Source organism: Bos indicus, chromosome 25 (genome assembly GCF_029378745.1).
Source record: "Bos indicus isolate NIAB-ARS_2022 breed Sahiwal x Tharparkar chromosome 25, NIAB-ARS_B.indTharparkar_mat_pri_1.0, whole genome shotgun sequence".
Taxonomy (NCBI): Eukaryota; Metazoa; Chordata; class Mammalia; order Artiodactyla; family Bovidae; genus Bos; species Bos indicus.
The window spans coordinates 28,899,061-28,918,865 of NC_091784.1; the positions used below are offsets into that span (position 1 = coordinate 28,899,061).

The 19,805-nt window shown below is 39.9% G+C and overlaps 1 protein-coding gene across 3 annotated transcripts in view; it reads left to right on the plus strand.

The window, feature by feature from the left end:
- The first annotated feature begins 421 nt into the window (after window positions 1-421).
- VKORC1L1 (vitamin K epoxide reductase complex subunit 1 like 1) overlaps window positions 422-19,805 on the plus strand; it is a 59,676-nt gene continuing 40,292 nt past the window's right edge. For 2 of the 3 annotated variants that reach the window (XM_070779975.1, XM_070779977.1), the window contains exon 1: window positions 422-671. In XM_070779975.1, coding sequence (XP_070636076.1) covers window positions 478-671 — 194 coding nt within the window. In that variant the 5' untranslated portion in view covers window positions 422-477. The remainder of the gene's footprint in view (window positions 672-19,805) is intronic. The other variant, XM_070779976.1, reaches the window with a different exon arrangement.

Genomic DNA, 19,805 nt, shown 5'->3' on the forward strand with positions numbered 1-19,805 from the left:
CCCGCGCCACCCCACCCCTACTGGCCCCACCCGACCCCTGCTCGCCCCACCCCACCCCTGCTTGCCCCTCCCCTCCCGCCCCAAAGCCCCGCCCTTCACTCTATGGCCACGCCCATTCTTTGGCCCCGCCCACTGCGCGCGCAGCACCGCCTCTGGCTCCGCCCGTCGGCCGGCCTCTCGGGCGGTTGCGCGCTCCGCCCCCTCCCTCCGCGCCCGCGCGCGCCTTCACAGCCCGGCAGGGCTCTCTCCTTTCGGGGCCGTTGGGCCGCGCGCCTGTGGGGGCGGGGCCCGGAGGAGGCGGTCGAGCCAATGGGGCGAGGCGGCGGCGGCGGCGGTGGCGGCGGCGGCGGAGGCGGTGGCGGTAGCGGCAGCGGCTGGGTCGGGCCCCGACGGGCGGCGGCGGCTGAGGTGGAGGCGGAGGGAGGCGGCGGCGGCGGCGGCGGTGAAGGAGGCGGCGGCGGCGGCGGAGGGGGGAAGATGGCGGCGCCCGTCCTGCTGAGAGTGTCGGTGCCGCGTTGGGAGCGGGTGGCCCGGTATGCAGTGTGCGCCGCCGGGATCCTGCTCTCCATCTACGCCTACCACGTGGAGCGGGAGAAGGAGCGGGACCCCGAGCACCGGGCCCTCTGCGACCTGGGGCCCTGGGTGAAGTGCTCCGCCGCCCTTGCCTCCAGGTAGCCCGGCTGGGGGGAGCGGGCCGGGAGCGGCCGAGCGGGGCGAGGGCGGAGGCTGGGGGTGGGGAGCGCGCGGCGGGAGCTCGGGCCTGGGGGGGTGGCGGGGACCGGGCCGCGAAGGGACCGACGGCGCCGCGAGCCGGGCAGGGGGCCGCGGCCGGGGCCAGGGGAGAGCGGCGGCCCGAGGTGGGGGGCGGCCAGAGTGCAGGCCTCCAGGGCTGAGGTGGCGGGGCCGCGAGAGCGACGAGGAGGGAGGGATGAGGTGGCAGAGTGCAGCCGGGGAGGCCAGAGCGGACCGAGAGCAGTTGGGGAGGCTGGGAAGGAGCGAGTGGGGCTCACGGAGGGTGGGTCCCGGCTGGCTTGACAGATTTCTTGGTTCTCGCCCCCGGAGGCGGGTCGGGGGTGCGGGACCCTGCTCGAAGTAGCCGTGGGGTCAGTGTCCACCCCTCGTCCGGGGTCGCCGCTGCTGCCCTAGGCTGTGCGGCCGGCGTGGGCTCGGAGGTTGCATTTCCCAATGTCTTCCCGGTGCTAGGACAGGTGTTTCCGTGGTCAGGCCTCTTTGTACTCTGGAGCGCTGATGGGAATTTTGCAGACTTCTTGAGACAGTGACATTTGCGGGCAAACACGAATTTGACCCTACTCTGGAAGAAGATACCGGCACTCAACATATCTGATTTCTTGGATTCCCCCTCGTATATTTCAGGGTGCCCGGTAGCCTGAGTTTGGGTCTAGTCTCAGCTTAATTTCAGTAAAATATGTCATGTGTGATGACGATGTTTGGGGAATAAGGGTGACTTTTAAACGTTGTCGGTTATTATAATGAAATACCCACCGAAGATTAAAAATGCATAGATTGCTAAACTGAAAGGATTGGTTTGTTTTACTGATAATCTTAGGTTTTTAAGCATGTTGTAGTTGATTTATCTGTTACACTTTATTTTCTGCGTTAGATTTTCCTAGGCAAATTACTTTGAAAAAAAAGAGGAATTTACATCTTTAAAGTGACGGCTTTTTTTTTTTTTGAGGAGGGTTCCTTTTTAAAAAGTAGCAAAAGTAAAAGAAATTATTTTACAATTGCTAGGTTACACAGGTTGCACTGTTAATAGAGACATGCTATGCCTAATATTTTGAGTTTGTTAGCGGTAGTCACGTTTGAGCAGTTCTCCTGTTGATCTGTAAATTGCTAGGCAGACAGTCATGTATACAGCTCACTAGTTATTTTGACCTACATATTGGTGATTATATGAACAACCTAGCATTGGAGTTTGTCTTGTTACTATTTACAAGCTCCAGGCTGAGGATCTTTTCCCCTTAATGTTCTTAGTGAGCCAAGTACTCTTTCTCATCTGTAACTTTTTAGTGGGAAAATAGTTATCATTATTGCTACATTAGACACAATGTGTTTAAAACGTAGATACCAGTTAACAGTTAAAATACAACAAAGTAACAAAAAGTTTACATTTGTTGTTGGGTATTTTGAACCAAGTTAATAGACCTAACAGACTCTCAGATATCCTTTTGAGGACTGCTGAGTGTATTTTATGTAAACATTTGTATATTATTTTCACTATCCATTGGGAAGGACTTTTATACTTCAAGTACCTTGCACCCAAAGTTAGCTGAATAAATATATAATGAAAAGACTGTGCAGCAGTATATACCAGGTGTTTGAAAAAAGAAGAAATAAAATAAGTTTTGATATTAGATTAATGTGAAATTTAAGCAGAATTATTGCCAGTTTTAGCTTTTGGATACATTATAGTCTATAATAAATTTTACTAGATCTGTTAAGTTTTGGGCATGGAAAGAGTGATTTATGTTATCCAGACTGTATATTTAAGTTCTTAAAATTGGCTCTCCTTCAAAAAGAGTGGGTTTGAGTCATGTAGTAAGTACAGATTTTAAATATTTTCCGTTATGTGTCCTGTGAGATATAGGTTTTTGTGCTCTGATTTCATTTTAATAAGGCACCATAAAATAATATAAATAGCATCAAGTGAGATTAAAAGTTTATGTGTAAGACTGAAAAATCTGGATCTCTTTATAATTTTAAATGTGAATTTAGTATGTTGTGACTGAAACTAATATTTAATTGTGTAGCTGTGTACATAGACTATTTTAAATTTGCTCACCAAAGGAGGTAAGAAATAAGAGAAGTATGCTAATAAGAGAAGTAAATAGCTATGTATACAGTAAATTTGCCATGTGTACAGTAAAATTCAAGAAATTTATCTAGTTTGACCGACTTGTTTGTAAACTACTTGTAAAGCCATATGTATATATATGTATATATACACTATATTTATCTATTTATATACATTATATATATATATATACAGTGGAGATAGAGAAATGTGGAAATTTGCTTGAGTCTGATTTATAGACCAATTTTCTTTTGGAAGTAGTACACTAAACCTAATTAAAAGTTTTTATTTTGTCAAAGTGAAAAAGGCTTTAAATAAAAGCAAATTATTGGAGGCCTCAAGTAGTAGATCTTTTTATTTGACTTAAGTATTGATTGCCACCTAGCAGTAGTAGTAAAGAATGTAGTCACAAACTTTCTGTTCCTATTTTAGGAAGAGAAAGTTTGAGCCCAGGTTTGAGTGAGTAGAATTGAAGATAAGAATGAGAAAAATCAACCAGTGAAACAAATCTTGAGGAAAGTTCTCTGCCCAGCCCAACATTAACTCATGTGATTTTGGATTGCTGAAACTCACTTTATTCCCATTTCTCAATCCTTCAGTGTCCCAATCTAAGTAAAATAGAGATTAATGAGAGAGTCTTAAGGTGTGTGTGTGAAGTCCTCTGTTATTTTGGGAGGCATCATTGTCTAAGGAAGTAGTTACCACATTTTTTTGGATTTCAGAAGTATCCCCCCCCAAATTGGGAGGCTGCAAGAGAGGTGCCAGGCTTCTTCCTAGTGGTAAAGAACCCACCTGCTAATGCAGGAGACAAAAGACTGTCACTGTCATTTTAAGTAAGGATATTTTAACTCAAATAATTAGAACCAAATCTCAGCATGAAAGACCTTTAAATTGAATCAGTTAGCTTTGTTGAAAAGTTTACTCTCTTTTTACTTTTCCTCATTTACTTTTAAATTACTAAAAAAAGTCATTGCAAGTCTGCACCAGCCTGGCAGCTAATCCCTGTCTAGTGCACTGAGCTCGGATCCAGAGATTTTTGGTGGACTCCTAGCTCTTCACTTGTTAGACTGTGACATCAAGTTAGTTGTCATCTTCATGGAGCCATAGTTGCTTCTCCTGTTAAACGGGGATATTAAAACCTACTTTTCCAGATGAACGGTAGGATTAAAAAGGATACACGGAATGAATAAATGGATGATACTTGGAATAAAGTATGTATTCAATTAGTTACAGCTGTTATTGACTGGAGGTGGAATGATTATTTTTTTGCAGTGTCTCATCATAAATGCTTTTAAATAGTAAAAGTTTCTTGTTTTAGGTGTAGTATTTAGGTATTTTAAGTGTAAATTGTTCTAGTGTACTTTATTGCTGGGGCTTCCCAGGTGGCTCAGTCTTAAAGAATCCTGCCAGTGCAGGAGACAGGAGATGCTGGTTCGATCCCTGGGTTGGGAAGATCCCTTGGAGAAGAAAATAGCAACCCAGTATTATTGCCTAGAAAATCTCATGGACAGAGGAGCCTGGTGGGCTGCAGTCCATGAGGTCATGAAGTGTTAGATACAGCTTAGCAACTGAGCATGCACACATGCACTTTATTGCTCACTCCATGGCATAGTATAAAGACTTTAGTATAAAAACTTAAAGTCCAGAGATTTCCCTGGTAGTCTAGTGGTTAAGACTTCGCCTTCCAGTGCAGGGGACATGGGTTCAATCCCTTGATCAGGGAGCAAAGTCCCACATGCCTAGGGGTCAAAAAACCAAAGCACAAAACAGAAGCAGTATTGTAACAGATTCAGTTAAGATTTTTAAAAATGGTCCATGTTAAAAAAAACACACAAAACTTAATAAAATCCATTTAAACAACTCCAAAGGTATGGCGAGAGACACAAAATAATGAGCAGAATATTCTTTGAAGGTATTTCCTGTAAGTTGCATTAGACCCCTTCTAAGAAGAGCTTTTATTTAAGACAGAAATAATCTTGAAAGATTAATAAGCTTGACAGTTCATGTTCTCAAAAAGTTGCCTTACTTTGCAAAATGTTGAACTAGTACCCCCTCATATCTTAAAGATAGTACCATCTATTTACTACCCTCCTCTTTGAGATACATTTTTGAAATTAGATTAGAACCTAGAAATCTTTGCTGCCCCTAGCTTGGTCCAGCTATACTCACAGGTTAAATGACTTGCCCAGGGTAACAGAGTTAGTGCAGCTTGGGACTAGAAGACCAGCTTCCAGAGAACTTGTTTAGAGGGACCACCACCTACCACCTCCATTTTAAAAAGTAGATTCTTATACAGATAATACGGGCTTCCCTGGTGGCCCAGACGGTAAAGAATCTGCCTGCAGTGCAGGAGACCCAGGTTTGATCTCTGGGTTGGGAAGATCCTGTGGAGAAGGGAATGACAATCCACTCCAATATTCTTGCCTGAAGAATTCCATGGACAGAGGAGCCTGGTGGGCTACAGTCGGTGGGGTTGCAAAGAGTCAAACATGACAGAGCAGCTAACACACACATAAATAATATATTCACTGCTTCAAATTTGAAAGATACTAAAGTATATACAATGAATCACCCCTTTCATGATCCTTCTCCCAGGCTTGTACTTCTCCCTTTCCTTAATCAGACATGAAACTTTATAGAGCCATCTTATGTGTATACAAGCATAAATATGACATTAGTCTCCCAGTTTTTTAAACATAAAGCTGCCATATTCTGTGTTGTGATCTGTACTTTCCTCTTTGCTAGCATTCTTTCCATCACCACTATACTTTTAAGTGCTTACATTCATGTTTGGCGGAATGTTAATAGTAACTGCTTCTATGTAAGAGAAAATTTGTTGTGCTAGTTAGTTTTGATCAAGATGAATTTAATAAATAAAACACAGATTCTTATGTGACCATTGTTTCAGGAGCAGTATGAACATCAGAGTGTAAGCGGAATAGATGTCACAAAGAGGTGAAGCTGGATTGCCATGTGTTAGAGATAATTGTTAATACTTGGATAATGTTTACTGTGTGCTAGGCACTGTTCTGAATGCTTTACATATGTTATTTAATTCTTGAAACTGTCCTGTGAGGCATTTTTATCACCATTTTACAGATGAGAAGATTGAAGTACACAGAAGGTAAATGAAACTTGCTTTAGAAAATACAGTGGCAGAGATCACATTTTTACCCAGGCAATCTGGCTCTTTACCACTACTTTATTTTTAATTTTTTTGCTCTGCAGCTTGTGGGATCTTAGTTTCACACTTTGATTCCAGTTTTCAGGAATCAAACTGGTACTCCTGCAGTGGGAGCTCAGTTTTAACTGGACTATCAAGGAAGTCCCTCTTTACCTCTACTTTAAATTTCATTTGATCTGATAGTGATACAGTAATACCAATATGAGCCAAATTTTACAAAACAGACACACATCTATGCTTTTTTCTTTGTTTTTCATCTGTGCCTAGTTTCGTGTTTTAGCTTTTACTTATTGAGAGTGATCTTTTTGGAAAAGCAAGGACATTATGAAGGCATGATGTTCAAGAAGTAACTCCTTGGAGTGTTTGCTTTCTAAGCCTAAACTTGTAAAGATAGGGCTTTTGTCACACCTAGTTAGTGAACAGATTTCTAGTGGGGTGAGGATCAGGAAGACCTGACAGAATAGCTGAGAGGAGAATCATCAGGTGGATCTAGGTACCTGGAGGTATAGAGAGAGGGGAGGGGAAAAGAGTTATTTTGAATTTGTACTAGGGTGGGATAGTCCTTTCTGAGAGAGGTGTTGATTCATAAGGACTTAGAGACTAGAGAGTTGGGCCTGGGGTGTGGTGGAGGTAAATCTCCAGAACCAAGAATTTGAGAGAGATTCATTTCCTGGCTGATTTGAAAGAATTCTAAATATGCGGAAAGGCAAAAATGGTGACCATTCTGTGGAGGGAAGCAAACAGTCATATTCTCACGTAACAGAAACTTACCTGGGTCAGGAAAGGACTGGAATCTAGAGGCTGGCCAGAAAAATGCACAGCCAGGCATTCTTGTAATCCACGTGTTCTTGTAAACATAGATAAGACTTAGAAGCACTGTGCCATGGGCTTCTCTTCTGTAATGTGTTTGTACTAGATTGCACTAGATTTTTACCAGATTATTAATTTAAAGAATTCATTCCCCAGAATCCTAGTTTTATGGTAGTACAACATAGATTTCATAAGCATTTGAGTCACATTTTTACCATTGTAAACTTTAAAACACTGTAAACATTGTTACCCAGGGCTTCCCTGGTAGCTCAGCTGCTAAAGAATCTCCTGCAATGCAGGAGACCCCCGTTTTATGCCTGGGTTGGGGATCTGCTTGAGAAGGGATAGGCTACCCACTCCAGTATTCTTGGACTTCCCTGGTGGCTCAGACAGTAAAGAATCCACCTATTTCCACCTGCAATGCGGGAGACCTGAGTTCGATCCCTGTTTTGGGAAAATCCCCTGGAGAAGGGAACGGTTTCCCACTCCAGTATTCTGGCCTTGAGAATTCCATGGACAGAGTCTGGCAGACTACAGTCCATGGGCACGACTGAGCGATTTCCACTTCACTTGAAACATTGATACACATTCAAATGTTATATCATGCTAAATTTTAACAAATTAAAGACTGCTGATTTGTACTGCCAGATTATCTAGGTTAAAAAAAAGTCAGTCTTTGAAGGTTACATTCTATACAGTTGCATTTATATAACATTATTGAGATAACAAAATTCTAGAGATGAAGAATAGTTGTTGCCAGGAGTTAGGAATAGGGGAGGGTTAGGGTTAGGAGGCAGTATGAGGGAGCTTTGTAGGGAGGAAACAGTTCTGTATCTCAACTGTTGTTACTCAAAGCTACAGGTGTCAAATGTGATGAAATTGCATAGAAAACACACATGAATGTGAAAGTGGTGAAAATATTAATAAACTCTGTGGATTGTACCACAGTCAGTTTCCTTGTGATCTTGCACTAGAAGTTTGTAAGATATTACCATTGAAGGAAGTTAGGTGAAGGGTCCTTGGGACCTTCCTATATAGTTTTTTGCAAATTCCTATGATTTATAACTATTTTTAGATGGAACATAAAAAAAAAGAAAAGGCAATGTATTTAGGATGTTTGAGGGAAAATAAACAAAAAGAAAAAAACTAAAATTATCCATAATGCCAACAGCCAGGTAACAATTCTCATAATGACATTTCTTGCTTTCCTTGTGCATGTCCTTGAATTTCTAAAAATTCTGTTGATTGGAAGAATTGTAGCTTTGTTTATATTGTTCTTTTAAAAATTCAGACCAGTGCTTATTTGTTCATGTAAGATTATAGGAGCAAATTTGCTCCTATAGATAGCTCTCATTGCATTGGGCAGTAACTGCTTTGTATATATAATGTCTTGATGTCAGATTAGTATATATTTTAAGCTTCATATTTTTCTTTCTACCAAAATATTTGTGGTTACCACATATTCTTATTGATATTATTAGAGATTTAACTTAGAATTTTTCTACTTGGACTTCTGGACAGGTGTAATAAATCCTTAGATAGCAGTAATGTGCTGTTTTTAAAAGAATGACAAAGACTTATTTGTAACTGCTAATCTCTGTGAATCAGGTTTTTTGTTTTTGTTTTTGTTTTTAATACTGTGCAATAAACAAAACAGATTTGTCCCGGTCTTCCAGAACTTAGAGTTTGAGTTCATCAGAAGAATTTCACTGTAAATATTATAAATTTGAACTTTCCAAATACACTAATAGAATAAAATGCTGCTTTGTTTCTCATATTGTAGGTCCATATAAAATTTCACTTAGAAAAGCATTCCTTTGCTTTAAAAAATTGTTTTAAATCCCCTGGATTATGATCTATAAAGTTTCTTTTGTCATTAGCACCTGAAACTGTCAGCATTTCAAGGATGCTGTTGTTACTGTTGTGTGATTATTGACCTTTTGAAAGCAGCATTATATTTAGAAGTAAAGTAATGGAACATCCATGACAAAATAGGAAGTGAGAGGAGTATATTCAACTCTTAGGAGTTTGATTTATTTCCTCCTGTCCATTGTACTAGTAGTTACAATCACAGGCTAGAGCAGATGTATCTGGGTTGAAACCTTGGCTCCGTGATTTGATCTCTCTCGTCACAGTCTCTCCATAAAATGAGGATAATAAAGTGTCTAACTCAAGATTATTGTAAATATGAAGTGCACCAGTGCACCAATAACCTGTAGACAGTCTTAGCTCAGTGTCTGGCAGAGAAGTAAGTGTCCATAAAACTTAGCTGTTATTTTAAAATATGGTTGAGATCATACTGTATGTATTTTATATCTTTTTTCCTCATTTAACAAGTCACAACTCTTTTCTCATGTCATTAAAAATTCCACCTGTAAGGTAAATAGAAGAACATCAGGTGCCCTGTACCTCCGCCAGTATTGGCCATTCTCATTTTTTTACACCTTTATCAATTTCATGTGTGAAAAATGTCATCTCATTGTTTTGACTTCCTTTCCCCCCACAAGTACAAGCAAGGTTTCATGGTTTTCACATTGTTTTAACTGTTTGCATTTATTCTCTAGTCTTGCTTGTATAGATCTAAGAATTTCTATATTGATTTAGATAATGCTTTCTATATTTAAAGTATATGAATAATTTATTATATTTGTTAATATTTTTGCCATTTTCTATTTCATTAATTTTTGCAGTACTGGGGGTTTTTTAAAGTATATAAAATTTATTTTTCTTTAAGTTTTTGTTAGGTTTTAAGTTTATAAGGGCATTTCTCATTCTGACATCAGAGGAATGTATATTTATAATTTCTCTTAGTATTGAAAAAATTAATTTCTTAATCATCTAAAATGTAGCTTATCAGACTTTAGATGAGTCTGTAACCTAACTTTTGTGCAGACATGTTAATGGGCATTCATATTCCTTCTGGATATTGCCTGTTCATGTCTTTGACCATTTTTTTCCCTTCAGGGTTGTCTTTTTTTTTTCTTATTGATTAGCAGGAATTCTTCAGATATACAGTAGTTAATCCTTTGTTGTATGCATTACACATATTTTTTCAACTAGTTTCTTCTCACTTGTCTTTTAATTTCATTTATGGTGTTTTTATTCATATAGAACTTTAAACTTTTTATGTGGTCCCATCTTTGACTTCTTTGTAGCTTTTGAGTTTTTTTTTTCCTTTAATCTTGTTTAACAAAATCTCTACCATCCCAAGATTTTTTTTTTTAACTCTCATGTGTTTGAAATTTGTTTTTTCATATCATATTTACTCCTTTGGTTTATGTGGAATTTACTTTTTGTCTGATGTGGAGTAGAGATCTTTTTCTAAATTGACAAGCTTTTCCTAATTTCACTTATTGACTTGTCCATGTTTGAAATGCTGCAAGAATTTCTTTATATACGTAGGGCCTCTGGATTTGCTGGTCGATCCCCGTGGTGTGTTTGTGTATGTTTCTGCAGAATTCTATTACACAGTCCTCCTTCCCCCTGCAGCTTTATATACTACAGTTTGATACTAGATAGAGCGGGGATGCCTGGTGGGCTGCTGTCTATGGGGTCGCACAGAGTCGGACACGACTGAAGTGACTTAGCAGCAGCAGCAGAGCAAATATGCTCATTTTCAGTTTTTTCTTGGCTATTATCATGCATTTATTGTTTCAGGTGAATTTTAAAATTTATTTTGATAAGGTCTAAAAAAATTGCATTGAAATTTTGATTAGAGTTGTACTGACTTTATAGGTGAATTTGGGAAGGAGAGAGCCTCCACTAAAATCTTTTTATCAAGGAACAAACCTATTTTGGCTTTCTGCTTCTTCTGGAGTTGCTAATCTCATGCACATTTAACCTAGATGCCCATTGTGTTTTGTTTTGTATGTGATTGATGTGGTACTAGAAATTGAGAAATTTTAGGATGGTATTCTGGTGGGATCCAGGAATATTAGAATTCTCTCCAGTCCACAGCCACAGTTTTCAAATTATGGGGCTCCTAAGGCAGAGATTTATATTAAGGATTTGTACTGGCAATAAAAACCCCCAAACTTTGCCTCTTATCCTTGACTAGGACTTGAGCCCCAAACCCCAAGATGGAAGACTCCAATGAGCCCCACTGCTTCTATGTGGAGTTGCTGTTTTTCTCGATTTAGTTTAGCTTCATTTGTTTGAAACTGACCCAGGCTGTGAGATGGATGCCCTCCATCTCCCCAGTTTTTGAGCGCAGCTAGATCTTTCTCCTGTGATGTGGGCAAAGCTGGCCTGACTCATTCCTATCAGTGCTCAGGGCCTTGTAACCAGAGAGAGCCCATTTGCCCCGGCTGACTGCTGATCTGGCCTTGGCCTCCTGCCTCTGGCCTTTTCTGCCCAAGTAGTAGGTTTAGCCCTGGCTCTCCCTTGGAGTAGCAGAAGTCCTCTCTTGAAGGCGTCTCATGCCATTTCAGTCACATGAAGACACGTAAAAGTGAGCTTGCACCTGTGTGCTGACCTTTTCATACTGATTCTGCCCAGTGGTGCAGACCTAACGCTCTCCAATCTTATCTTCTTCCTTCCTGAGAAGCAAGGAGAAGAGTGAGAGGGGCCTTCGTTTCCCACTTCTAAAGACAACATGAAAACTTAGAACCATTCTCAGAAGCATTGGTTTTCTCTTGGTTGTTGCTTTTCCCCAATCAGCCAGAGAGAGGTGGAGTAAAAACTGGCTCGCTGAGTTTTGCACATAACCCATATGCTTTCTTCACTGTGCACCAACCTGCAGTGAGTGACTGAGTACTCAGGAGGCGTTCTCTTCCTTTGCTTAATGGTTCACCACACACTCTTGATAGTCCTCCCACCACTTGGGTCCTTCTCAGTTTTTTTGTTCTTTTTTACTGGCTTATCCTCCTGGACCTGCCCGTTAAATGTTGGCATACCCAGGATCAGCCCCACACCTTCTTGTCAGTCTTCTTTCCCTAGACAGTCATCTCCCTGTCCATGATTTCCCTGACAGGTGAATCCAAAATTTCTCTCTCACCTGGACCTCTCCTTTGAGCTCGAGATCGGCATATCTAATTGCCCACTGGACATCTCTGCCTGGATGTCTCAAAGGTACTATAAATTCACTGTGTTCAAGCTTTAATTCATATCTTTCCCTTGAAAATGCTGTTTCCTTATCTCAGTGAAAAGCATCCCCACCCAAACTGGTGTGCAAGTCAGAAATCTGGCAGTTTCCCTTGGCTGTCTCTTTATTCCTCTCTTCCCCCAGCAAACCCCATCAGTTACCGAGTCCAGCTGACTTTTTAAAATCTTTTTTTTTTTTTTTTCTGATTTGTAACCTTTTCAGTTTTGTTCTGATACATACAGAAAAGTCATTGGTCTGTGCATCTTTCTTTGACGTAGTGATTAAAAAGCATAAGCCTTGTAACAAACATTCAGGTCACTAAGTAGACAATTGTCAGCATCACAGAAAGCCCTCCTTAAAATTCCTGCTTATGAACTATACTTCTGCTCCTTCACTAGAGTGATTTCTGTCCTGACTATATATATATATATAATTTTATTTATTTGTTTTTAGCTGTGCTGCCTCTTCATTGCTGTATGGACTTTTCTCTAGTTGCAGAGAACAGGGTTACTCTTCATTGTGGTCCGTGGGCCTCTCATTGTGGTGGCTTTTCTTGTTGCAGAGCACTGGCTCTAGGGTGTGTGGGCTTCAGTGATGCAGCTTGTGGGCTCTAGAGTGCAGGCTCAGTAGTTGTGATGCATGGGCTTAGTTGCTCTAAGGCATGTGGGGTCTTCCTAGACCAAGGATTGAACCTGTGTCTCCTGCATTGGTAGGCAGGTTCTTTACTACTGAGCCATCAGGGAAGCCCTCTGCCCTGACTCTTATGATATCATATCATAATCACTTTCTTACTTTTCTACCTAAGATTGCACCCAAATTTGGTAGTTTAGTTTTGCCTGCTTTTTCAACCTTATATAAATGGAACCATTTATTTTGTATACTTTATTCTGGCTGTTTTCATTTAACATTATTTTGTGAGATTCATCTGTGTGTGATGGAGCTGTAGTTGGTTCGTTATTATGGAATGTTCTCTTATACAGATACATCACAGTTGATTATTTTGCTCTTTTTTTTCGATGAGTTGCACCGGTTTAGATTTCTATCAGCAGTGTATGAAAATTCCTATTATTCCACGTCTTTGCCAAGCCTTGGAATTGTCAATCTGTTCAGTTAACCATTCTGGTTTATATATAATGGATTTTTGTGTGTACTCTGAGGTATATGTCATATCCAATAAGTTGCAAAAATTTTAAATGTACACCTTGAAGAATATTTTACATATGCATGTACCATATTCACATGCAAATATAGAGCATTTCCATCACTCCAGAAAGTTCTCTCATACTCCTTTGCAAAATACAGAATCTGTATTTTGATAAAACTGTTTTGACTTCTACTGGTACAAATTTGTTTTGCCTGTTCTTGAACTTCATGTCAATGGGCTCATAACAGTATGCACTCCTTTGTGTCAGACTTCTTTTGCCCAGCATAATAATGTTTATTGCAGTTTATCCAAGTTGTTGGTTTTATCAGTTGCTTAGTCCCATTTTTCATTGCTTAGTCTCATTTTCGGAGAAGGCAATGGCAACCCACCCCAGTACTCTTGCCTGGAAAATCCCATGGACGGAGGAGCCTGGTAGGCTGCAGTCCTTGGGGTCGCTAAGAGCCGGACACGACTGAGCGACTTCACTTTCACTTTTCACATTCATGCATTGGAGAAGGAAATGGCAACCCACTCCAGTGTTCTTGCCTGGAGAATCCAGGGACGGGGGAACCTGGTGGGCTGCTGTCTATGGGGTCGCACAGAGTGGGACACAACTGAAGTGACTTAGCAGCAGCAGCAGCAGTCCCATTTTATGATTATCATTTTTTTTATTGACTGTTGTTTCTAAGTTTGGCTATTGTGAATTAAGCTGCTATGAACATTCTCATGCACATCTTTCTATATATACATACTCATTTCTCTTGAGTATATATTGAGGAGTGGATTTTGGGTCACCAGGCAGGCATTTAATTTGATTAGAAACTACAGAATAGTTTCCCAAAGTGGTTGTACTATTTAACACTCCTTGTTGGTTTTAATTTGCATTCCCCTGATTACTACTGTGATCGAGGAGCCTTTCGTTTATTTATTGACCGTCATCTTTTTGAAGGACTCATTAAAATCATTTGCCCATTTTCCTACCTGCTGTTCTGTCTTTTTCTTATTTGTGTGTGTGTGTGTATTTTCGGATACCTATTGCAGATATCATCTTCCACTCGTGGCTTGACTTACCTTTTCGTTTTCTTAAAGGTATTTTTGGATTAACAAATTCTCAATTTTAATATAGTTAAGTACGTCAGTCTTTTCCTTTATAATTAGAACTTTTTGTATCCAGATGATGAAGATATATTTGCTATTGTTTTCCGTTAGGTTTTGCTATCCACAGATCAACAGTCTATGTGGGATTTTTTTAATGGTGTAAGATAGGGATCAATTTAGTTCTTTTCCTATATAAATATCCAATTACTGTTGGGTTGACCAAAGTGTTTGGGCTTTTCCCATTACATTGTACAGAAAAACCCGAACAAGGTTTTTGGCCAACCCAGTATTATTGTGGCACTGCTTTTTAAAATGTCCGCTCTCCCCTGCTCTGTAGAGTCACTTTGCTCGTGAGTCAGCTGGTTGTATAGACAAGGATTTGTCTGGGCCCTCCTATTCCATTTCTCTCTTTCGTCTGTCCTTATGCCAAAATGCCATTGCATTAAGTAGTCTATTTCAGTAGCTCTCCTGGGACCATGTAGAGTCCCTGAGACCCTTTAAGGGGTCTCTGAGGTCAAAACTGTTTTCATAGTAATAATAAGATGTTATTTGCTTTATTCACTCAACTGTCTCATGAGTGCACAGTAGGTTTTCCAGAGAATGTGACGTGTGATATTGAAGTTGAATGAATAAAGGAGCAGATTTGAGAATCCAGCCATCTCCTGTTAAGCTAGATGTTGAAGAGATTTATGAAAATGTAAAACAGTGCCACTCTTCTCACTAAATGTTTTGGAAAACAGTTGTTTTTCATAAATTTATTTCTGTTAGCATGTGATAAGCTGCTTATTTTAAAATGAATTTTCTGTTTAGTTTCAAAGGTAAAAGATAAACTCCCATAAACTAAAGCTCTTTAGAGTCTCAATAACTTGTAAGAGTATAAGACTAAAAAAAGTTTGAGAATTACTACTCTAGTTTGATAAATCTTGATATGCAATAGATAATTCTTGGTTATTTTGGGCTCCTTGCATTTGCGTATACCTTTTAAAATCAGCTTGTAAGATTCCACAATGGTAAGTTTAGGTGCAACTGAAATCTTTATACCAATGAGTCTTCTAGTTCATGAATATTATCTCTCCATGTGTTTTGACCGTCTTTTGTTTTTTGTTTTTCTCAATAATGTTTTATAGACTTCTACAGGTATTGCATATCTTCCTAAAAGAATTTTTGAAGAAAAAAAAGTAATTTAACAATAGACATAAAAATCATCAGCATTATGCCATAGCTGGGCAATGTCTTTCTTTTTTTAGTGCTACATAAAATAATTGTATCTTTTTAGAAAAATTTTTATTGGAGTATACTTGATTTATAGTGTTGTGTTAGTTTCATATTGAAGGTATCTTGAAGTTCATAAAATATAATCTGTAAACCCAATGTAATAATAATATCTCAAACAAGATTTTCAAAACTTGATTCTAAAGTTCATATGAAAGGACAAAAGTGGAATTTTTCATAAAAATTATGGAAAAGCCAGTGTTCATGAAGAAGGGATTAATGCTATTAGAGTCTGTGTTAAAGCAGAAGTAATTAAGAGCACCAGAGTAGACGCATTACACTGGATAGAGTTGAGAGGACTGAAGTAGCCTTATTTGTAGAAATGTCAAATGTGATAAAGATGAAAACAAATTTTCAATAAATCGTATTGGGTGTACCACATCCCGGAAGTTGTTTACACTGGCGTCTACCCACCTTATGCAGGAGGAGGCGGATTCCTCTACTCCGGCCACCTGGCCCTGAGACTGTACAATGTGACTGACCGGGTCCTTCTCTACCCCATCGATGATGTTTATACTGGAATGTGCCTTCAGAAACTCGGCCTCTCTCCAGAGAGACACAAAGGCTTCAGGACATTTGATACAGAAGAGAAAAGCAGGAGTAACATTTGTTCCTATGTAGATTTGATGTTGGTACATAGTAGAAAACCTCAAGAGACGATTGATATTTGGTCTTGGTTGCAGAGTGCTCAGTTAAAATGTTGAATTATGTGCAAACTACATTTTACATAGAAATGTATCTCAAATAGTTCCCATTTGTGTTCTCTCCCATTAGAGGTCATTTCTATGTAAAACCATCAAAATTGCCTTTATAGGTTGTGTCCATTTGATGGCCTCTAAACCCTTCAGTTCAGACGGTAAAGCATCTGCCTGCAATGCGGGAGACCTGGGTTCGATCCCTGGGTCGGGAAGATCCCCTGGAGAAGGAAATGGCAACCCACTCCAGTATTCTTGCCTGGAGAATCCCATGGACGGAGGAGCCTGGGGGGCTAGTCCACGAGGTCGCAAAGAGTCGGACACGACTGAGTGACTTCACTCAAACTGAGTAGCCATTTGGGGAAAAAAAAAAAAAAAGCTAGCTTGTGATCTCACTTTAAAAGAGAAAAACCTTGGAGAAGGAAATGGTAACCCACTCCAGTTTCTTGCCTGGGAAATCCCATGGACAGGGGATCCTGGTGGGCTACTGTCCATGGGATCGCAAAAGAGTCAGACATGACTTAACAACTAAACAACAATAACAAAACCACAAACAACTTGGTCTTCCTGCCTCTCAGAAAATAAACATTATTTTTATTTAATGAAAAAGAGAAACTTTTATTGAAATGCAATTCACAGGAAAGTACACATATTTAAGGGATCAACTCAACAAATTTTTATGTATGTATACACAGAGTACTCACTGCCTTGATCAAGATGTAGGCTATCTCCAACACTTAGAAATTCTCTTATGTTCTTCCTAGTCAATACGACCTCCTCTAGTGATAACCACTATTCTGACCTTTGTCCATAGATTAGTTTTGCCTGGTTTTGGTCTTCACATAAATTGAATCATATGGTAAGTCTTTTGGGTCTAGTTTCTCTTGCTTAACATTATGTATGGCATTTATTTATGTTGCACATAGCAACATAATGAAAGCATTTTTAATATGTATGCTTGGTGAAGAGAAAAAAGTTTGATTGATTTAGCTAACATGTAGGGGAATAGCTACTTCCATTTTAGTAATAGTTCTTTTTTAATGTTGTGTTGAATTATTTTGTGTTAATATGTCACACTTTATTCTACTGTTGATAGAAATTTTGGTTGTTTATATTTTTGGGGGTAAAACTGCTGAGAACATTCTTATGCATGTTTGTGGGGAGAGCACAAGTGCTCATTTTCCGTTGGAACTGAGAGGAAATGCTGGGTCATAGGATATGTGTATGTTTAATTTTAGTATATATTGCCAAACAGTTTTCCAGAGTGACTCTACCAGCTTATATCCACCAGCAAAATATGAGAGTTCCATTTGCCCTGAGTGTTGTGAAACACCAGAAAGAAAAAAAAGAAGAAAGTTTATAAAGAAAAAAAGTTGATGAGTTTGCATAAAGACAGACAAAACCTGTGCATGGCAATAACTAACATAAACAAAATTAGAACTCCAAAGACATGCTGGGAAAAAACTTGCCACTCATCATATTTAAGGAACTTGTTGTCGTTCATTTGCCTAGTTGTGCCGACTCTTGGTGATCCCATGGACTGCAGCACACCAGGCTTTCCTGTTCCTCACCATCTCCTGGAGTTTGCTCAGACCCATGTCCGTTGAGTCAGTGATGCCATCCAACCATCTCATCCTCTGCTGTCCCCTTGTCGTCCTGCCTTCTGTCTTTCCCAGTGTCATGGTTTTTTCCAGTGAGTCGGCTTTTCGCATCAGGTGGCCAAAGTATCAGAGCCTCCGCTTCAGCGTCAGTCCTTCCAATGAATATTCAGGACTAATTTCCTTTAGAATTGACTGGTTTGATCTTCTTGCAGTTCAAGGGACTCTCAAGAGTCTCTTCCAACACCACAGTTCGAAAGGATCATTTCTTCGGTGCTCAGCCTTCTTTATGGTCCAATTCTCACATCTACTCATGACTATTGGAAAAAAACATAACTTTGACTATATGGACCTTTGTCAGCCATGTAATGTCTCTGCTTTTTAATACCCTGTCTAGGTTGGTCATAGCTTTTCTTCCAAGGAGCAAGTGTCCTTTAATTTCATAGCTGCAGTCACCATCTGCACTGATTTTGGAGCCCAAGAAAATAATGTCTGTCACTGTTTCCATTGTTACACCATCTATTTGCCATGAAGTAACAGAACCAGATGCCATAATTTTAGTTTTTTGAATGTTGAGATTTAAGAAGCTAATTTTCTTTCAAAAAACTGGGAGTCCATTATTTAAATCAATACAAAAAAGGCCAACAACTCAATAGACAAGTAGACACAGGACATTCAGGGGCTTCCCAGGTGGTAAAGTATCTGCCTGCCAATGTAGAAGATGCAGGAGATGTGGGTTCTATCCCTGGATCAGGAAGGTCCCCTGGAGAAGCAAATGGCAACCCACTCCAATATTCTTGCTTGGAAAATCCCATAGACAGAGGAGCCTGGCGGACTATAGTGCACAGAGTCACAGAGTCAGACACGACTTAGCAACTGAGCATGCATGCACAGGAGGTTCAAAGATGATTGAAAGTAAAAACAGTTTTTAAACAGGAAATAATTTCCAGGTTCAGTCATGATAAGAGAAAAGCAAACAAAGTATATTGAAAGCATTTTTAATAAATATGATTGGCAAAGAGAAAAATGTTTAATTTAGCTAACATGTAGGGGAATAGCTACTTCCATATAGTAACAGGATTCTAAACTATGGAGAGAAGATGGTATCCATTAAAATTAAGAATGCACATATCTCAAGAGTAGTATGGATAAGTTGTGATACATTAAACAATGAAATATTGCAGAGAGCAAGAATGAATGAATTATAGGACTTTCTTGGCAGTTCAGTGGTTAAGATTCCATGCTTCCAATGCAGGTGGCATGGGTTTGATCCCTGGTCTGGGAATTAAGATCCCACATGCCGTGTAGCCCAGCAAAAAAAAAAAAAGGAGTGAATGAGTTACGATTCACACATCATATAAATGATTCTCACGAACATATTATTGAGTGGAAGCTGCTGCTGCTGCTGCTGCTGCTAAATTGCTTCAGTCGTGTCTGACTCTGTGTGACCCCATAGATGGCAGCCCACCAGGCTCCCCCATCCCTGGGATTCTCCAGGCAAGAACACTGGAGTGGGTTGCCATTTCCTTCCCCAATGCATGAATGTGAAAAGTGAAAGTGAAGTCGCTCAGTCGTGTCCGGCTCTTAGCGACCCCATGGACTGCAGCCCACCAGGCTCCTCCGTCCATGGGGTTTTCCAGGCAAGAGTACTGGAGTGGGGTGCCATTGCCTTCTCCGATTGAGTGAAAGAGTTAGACACAAAAGTTCAAAAGCAGACACAATCTATGGTGTTATAAATCAGGGTAGTGTTACCCTTGATGGAGCTCACTGAAAAGGACACAAGAAGGGCTTTGAGGGCTTGTAATGTCCTGTATCTTGATGTGGGTGCTGGTTACACAGTTGTGTTTACATTGGGAAAATTCATCAAGCTATAGATCTAGGATTAGTATATTTTTCTGAATGTATGCTATACTTTAATAATAATTTTTTAAAACTGTATAGTCATTAAGCACATACCTTTGTTTTAGCAATTCCCTTCTATGCTTGTAAGTACACACATACATAAACATACACGTTTGTATATATGGGGATGAAATAGTATGAACATATTCACTGCTGTGTTTATAACAGCAAAATTTTGGACAAAACCTATTTACCCATCAGTGG